The sequence below is a fragment of the Aptenodytes forsteri genome, unplaced genomic scaffold (assembly GCF_000699145.1).
Source record: "Aptenodytes forsteri isolate BGI_AS27 unplaced genomic scaffold, ASM69914v1 Scaffold38, whole genome shotgun sequence".
Taxonomy (NCBI): domain Eukaryota; kingdom Metazoa; phylum Chordata; class Aves; order Sphenisciformes; family Spheniscidae; genus Aptenodytes; species Aptenodytes forsteri.
This window is the reverse complement of record NW_008795704.1, coordinates 226,424-232,456: the sequence shown is the minus strand read 5'-3', so window position 1 is coordinate 232,456 and position 6,033 is coordinate 226,424. Positions and strand designations below refer to the sequence as shown.

Here is a 6,033-nt window from a genome sequence, read left to right as displayed (position 1 = left end):
GAACGGGGCGGGTCGGTTCTAGCGCAGCGGCGTGTTTGAGAACCCGAACTCGTGAAGTTTCGGTCGCGTAGGGAGTGTGCGGAGGATCGCGGGTGGGAACCTGGATTGCGGGTGGGAACCTGCTGCGCAGGGGCGCGTGTGCTGCCGAGAGCGGAGCTTCCCTCCCGAAGCGTCGGCGTGCTCGCTAAGCTTCCCTGATGCTTTTCCGGGAGGCTTCTTGCAAAGCAAGAGTGGAGTTGTCATTTCTTGGAATTTCCAGAGCAAATGATTTCGAGGAGAGGGCCTTTTTAAACTCCTTTTACGTGGCAAAAAAAGGTGAAATCTGCCTTCCAAATACTGGCTAGATCAGTAGTGGTAAATTTCATGTCCCTTTAGGTTTTCTGTAGACCTACAGAGTTTCAGGTGTGGTTCATTCCTTGTTTTGATGTTTTGGGGGTTTTTTGTTGTTGGGTTTTTTTGTTTTGTTTTGTGTTTTTTTTTCTCTACAGAGTTGTTAGGCATATGCAGCTTTTTTTGAGCAAGCTGAAAGGTTTTTGTGAAAATTATTTTGAGCTTCTTCAGTGTTTAATGGAAGATACTTGAAAATACGTCATGATTTTCTACTCCTTCTGAAATTAATAAGGACTCTTATTTGTGATTTGGTTTTTTTTTTTAAGAATAACTTTTATATGTACCATCATTATATGCGTTACATGAATTACAAAGTTGGTAGTAGGTCTGTGTTACATGAACAGAAGGTATTCTGGTAAAAACATGGTATTATACTAATGAAAGTGTTTTGTACAGAGTACAAAGGGCACAGATTGCACGGGGTGAGACCAAAGGTCCATGTAACTCAGGATCTTGTCTGTGATGCTGGCCAACAGTAAATGCCTAAGAAAGACTAGAAACGCAGGGCAATTGTACAGCAATACTTCTCTCTGTGTGCTCTTAGTCGTCAGCTAGTTGTGGTTCAGGGTCACAAGGCATCTCTTTGTTTAATGAAAAGCTTTTTCTGTAAACTTTTGTGCTTTTTTGTTTTGGGTTTTTTGAACACTGCATGTGGTTGGTTTTTTATTTTCTTTGTTAGCATCCACAGTGGTCTGTAACAATGAATTCCATGGCTTAATGCTGTGTGAATAAGGACCTTTGTTTTGAACCCACCGGATGATAGTTCATTCACTCCTATTATTTGGGTGAATGCAGTAATAGTCAGTCCCTATTCACTTTTCCATGCCACTCATGATTTGGCGGTCCCTCTTATGACCGCCATCCCCCCCCTTTGGCCACCCCTCTTAAGGATGAAGAATCCCACCCCAGGTGTAGCTGGATATGTTAGCTAAATTACACATATGAAAATGTAATTGTGGGTGGGAGTTGTCACCGGTGGGAATTTTCTTGTAGAATCCTGGGTTTGGCCTGGTGCTTTTTCATGGTCCTTAATCATACTGATGTACTTGTTCATACCAACTACTGGTGGAGCAGCGGTGGGTTAAATTCTGTGCATGTATGTAATGACTTGAAAAGCTGAATGCAAGTGCTCTAGTAAAGAGTAAAATTGAGCCATTACACATAAGGATGATTATAGTTGTAAGTGATAGTACTATAGACCAAGAGGTAATAACTTGAAAATGAGGTTAGCGTGCCTCGGTTAAGTAATTGAGTATGAACTTCCAGGTCTCTGATATTGCTAAAGGGTTATGTTTTACTCTTGCTTGTATTAATGGGTGATGGTCAAATGTGGGTGGGGGAGTGACTTGATTCTTATATGTGGTGCAGCTCTGGTATAATATTCTCAGTTATGAGGTTATGAGTGAACAGCTTAAAGGATCTTGAAATGTTGGAGCGATTTCATTTCACTGGCCAAGTCTCTGGACAGCACAGTTTCTGCAGCAATGCCTGTGACTCAAGGTGCAAGGATTAACCTGTATGATTAAAAATCCATTTTATGGCACGCATGCAGGAAAATCTTCACTCCTGGGCTGTCTGACTTGGATCTAGAGGCCTGGCCATTTTTGAGTTTAAGAAAGAAAAAGGAGAGAAAGTGTTTTATTAAGAGATTTGAGGAAGTTGAGTCTCTATACTTTAATGCAGAGAGTCTTGAGAGATTCTTAATAGCATACCTGCAGAGGGAAAGGAAATCAAATGTCAGAGGGATTCAGAGTATAATAAACACAAAATTACATTAGGGGGTTGAAGTTGAAAAATAAGAGGAACAATTAAAAAAAAAAGTTTGTGGTGACTAGTGTTACATGGCATGGTGGATCTTTTTTGTCTGAAACCTGAAGTTCCAGACTGGATGGATCTTGTGTATGCTTTAGTAGCTCTTAATGCTTGAATCATAACTGTTTCCTCTGTGGCCCCCATTATGCAGGAGGCTGCATTTCTTAAAGGACCATAGCGTTCACTTTAAGTCTTCAGATTAGTAAATGTGATGGTAGCAAATGCTAGGAAGCTGTGCGCAGGTTTGCCTGAATGTTTGTTCTGTGTTCTTTACATATCTCTCGGGTCCTTTGGTCAAGCTCTAGTACTTCTCAAGATGGCCACCAGACCTGTGTTTCTGTATCATAAATGATCTGTGCTCTTTGTTTTGAAAGAAATAGGTGGAATACCTCTGGGGTTTCCTCTGGCTAATTGTGTTCAATAGCATTTTGTTGTTTGCAGCTATAATTGCTTTGTGTCACATTCTTTATCATCTCGCTGGGCAAAGCTTCATTCCAGTTCTTGTTGGAAATGTCTTCTGAGACACTGCTCTGTGAATTTGAGCCAATGCAGTGATGGCCTCTTAAGCAAAAGCCTTTGGAATATAAAGCACAAGGGTGTTTTCCGTCTCAGGTGGATTTTGCTTCTTCTTTCAGGTGTCCTGAAAAATGGCTGATGATATTGATATTGAAGCAATGCTTGAAGCTCCCTACAAGAAGGTGAGAAAAATGTGCCAGTGAGGTCCCGTTTACCTTAATTTAGCATTATTCATGAAACTACTGCTGAACTGTAAACTAACATCCCTGGAGCCCTCATGATTTATCTTATTGGAGATGCATTACATGTAACTTACAAGTAAATATGTACTGTTAATGTAATTATATTGTGCAGTAGTTTCACTTCAGCGTGATGAATAAATGCCCATCTATCTCTCTTTGTAGACTTGCCTAACGATATCTCACCTCTACTCCCATGAATTCACCTTTGATTCCAGTGTGAACTGTCAATCATAAGGTAGTAATTGAGTGACGTATCGCTGTACCGTGGTCCCCTAGGTTTAAAAAAAAAAAAAAAAAAAAACAACAACAAAAAAACCCCCAACCCAAAACCAACCAAACAACAACAAAAAAAAAAGCAAAACAAAAAAAACCCCAAAAAACCAAGAAACCAAAAACCTCTCCTAAAATTGCCAGGTCCAGTTTGGTATAGCAACAAGGTGAATGCAGTGGTTTGGGAAAACAGCAGGGTTCCAAGAATAACCTTTTCACCAGTCCCATGGCAAGTAAATATTTGAACAGTCTGCTCAGTGCAAGAAGAGTGAGACTTGCTTTTAATGCAGAAGACTGGTGGTGGTTAATCTTTTAACAGGGCAGATGGAAATCAATTGCTGAGTGAACGAATTTACGGAAATTCTTGGATCCCTGAATAGAATGTTCTTAGCAAGTAAAAGACAGTATCACAGTCTGCGGTGTCATTCTAAAATAAGCTCTTGTATTCTTCTGTCCTAGTTGTTTAATTAGGAAATGTCAATTTTTATGCAAAAATTTTATCAATTAGTGTAGTGATGTCTTTTACCTAAACCAGCAGCAAATGAATACTGTCTTTTTTTGGTTTTCACCAAATGGTGGTGAAGTGTTAACATTATGCATGCTTTAGCACTGGTTTCGCAAGAAATGTATATTAAGTTTAAGTTGCTTAGGAATTGTACTTTTGATGTAACTGATGTGATTAAACTGTAAAGCAAGTATACAAATTTATATAGCAGCTATTGTTAGTCTATTCTGCAGTGTTATTACAACCATGTCGTGAATTTTGGATGAGCATTTGTAAGTTTTAAGTGGTATATTTAGTTTATGTAATATTTAGCAGTTACATTAAAATCTTGAAGAGAAATTTGTAAATTGTTATGTTAAAATTCTTGTGTCCTGGTTTAACATGGATATTTTCCATGTAAACAGGTATGGAAATAGGGAATGTTTAGGCTGGACTGGTGGATTATTGATGACTTTCTTGGGAGTCGACGTTACTAAAGCAGTGTGAATCCCTGTTTGCTTCAGGGCGAGATGTGTGACAGAGGTGACATCAAGCTCTTACAACCCTTCAACGAAAATGAGCGAAGATCTCGGGAATGGCATCGGTCACAGGAAATCCATAGTGGCTGGCTGCTAGCGTAGCCACTGGGGCTTAGGCAGAGATGTAGCCTTGGTACTGATCAGAGGGGCACACAAACACAAACCTGAAACTTCCTCTTACATTTTATAGAAATAACATTTAACCACTTGAGTGCTGAATTCTACAGGATAACTTGCTCTCTAAACCATGTAAGGAAGTATCTACAATTTAATATACACTTTTAAATGATGTAAGTCTTGTATTTTGTAATTGTATGACTTAAACTTAAGCAGCAAAGTGGTTAAACATGCCTACCTAAATTTTTAAAGCTTTCCACATTAAACTGTAAATAAGTAATTTAGTATTAAAATTTGTTTTGTATTTTCTTATTCCTATTCCCATTACCCTTTGACCACTTGAAATGTTTCCACTTCGTCCTCACGATGTTCTTCTATCAACCCTGCTTAGGATGAGAACAAATTGAGCAGTGCCAATGGCCATGAAGAACGCAGCAAGAAGTAAGTATTTTCTCAATTCTCTACATTTGGGGGGAGGCTGCTGATTTTTGTAAATTTCCGAATGCATGTCAGTAGTGTTTAGGGAAATAAAATGGAAAAGCTTGATACTTGCAATTGCTGCAACTGCAGCAATTATGAAATTTTCTTTTGTTTACAAATGTAGTTACGCCCTTGTCACTGATGTCATCAAAGTTGTGGAAACATTTAATGTTAGCATCAGATGAAAATACAGGCTTGGTAGTTTCAGCATATTGAATTTCTTTTTTGTTGCTTTAGCAATGCAATGGATTTTGCATTTAAAAAATGTATTTCGTGTAGAATTTTATGTGACTTGGAACAATGCAAAACATTTAAAGATACCACTGCTTTCTTGAAAAGGTTTAGGGTGTTGGATCACCTCCCTCTATTCCCCCTCGCCTTTGAAAATGTCTAAATTTCTTGTTTCTAATTTAAATTTTATAAAACTATAGTATAACCTTTTTAAAGAACCAGAGTACAAGCCCACTTTCTTCAGGAAGCGTAGTTCCAGGGTCTGAACACCTGCTGATGATGCAAACAGTCTGGAATCAAATGAGAAATTTGAAGAAAAATGCCTTGCATAAGAGTCTCTTAAATACCCCAAATAAGCGGAAGGTTTTTAAGTCTGTAAAATAAATTCCTTACCTTACAAGCATCATTTGGTGATGAGATAGTTGATGTAGGAAGAATAATTATGAATATGATTTTTGAGTAAACAGTAACCAGTGCGTTTTTGTAATATACAGCTAAGTTAAGAAGTCGGCACATATGCTGTTGTCATCTTCTGAAATCATACAGATGAAATGCTGAAGGGATCCAAAGAACATTTCTTCCCAGGTGTATAAATATTTGGGAAATGAGAAGTCCAATTCCAATGATAGACTTTATGCTGGAATCTAATAATCTAAAATTGATTATACCTTATATCTGCATTCTAAACAATACTGTGAACATCATTCTCATTTTAAATAGAGACCCCTAAAACCCCATCAAAAGCAGCTGCTCCCAATATTTTTAAGTTCTGAATTTTTATTGCTTTAAAATACATATATATGGCATGTAAAACCCTGCTTTTATCTGGATGGCTAGTCTCAAAATATAAACTGGGATCTGAAAGAAAAGCAGTGGTTTTAGAACTGGTTCTGACCTTGGTTCATGGTAGAATGATAAGAATACTAGAACGTATTTCAGTTCATTTCCTTAG

General features: G+C 38.1%; 1 protein-coding gene across 4 annotated transcripts in view; it reads left to right on the top strand.

Annotated features, from left to right (window-relative positions):
* Positions 1–2,499: 2,499 nt before the first annotated feature.
* Positions 2,500–6,033, top strand: part of RBM39 (RNA binding motif protein 39) — a 29,360-nt gene continuing 25,826 nt past the window's right edge. For 2 of the 4 annotated variants that reach the window (XM_009283242.2, XM_009283243.2), the window contains exons 1-2: positions 2,500–2,900; positions 4,762–4,811. In XM_009283242.2, coding sequence (XP_009281517.1) covers positions 2,850–2,900; positions 4,762–4,811 — 101 coding nt within the window. In that variant the 5' untranslated portion in view covers positions 2,500–2,849. Of the gene's footprint in view, positions 2,901–3,122; positions 3,196–4,761; positions 4,812–6,033 lie in introns of all 4 variants that reach the window. The other 2 variants (XM_019473131.1, XM_019473130.1) reach the window with 2 other exon arrangements.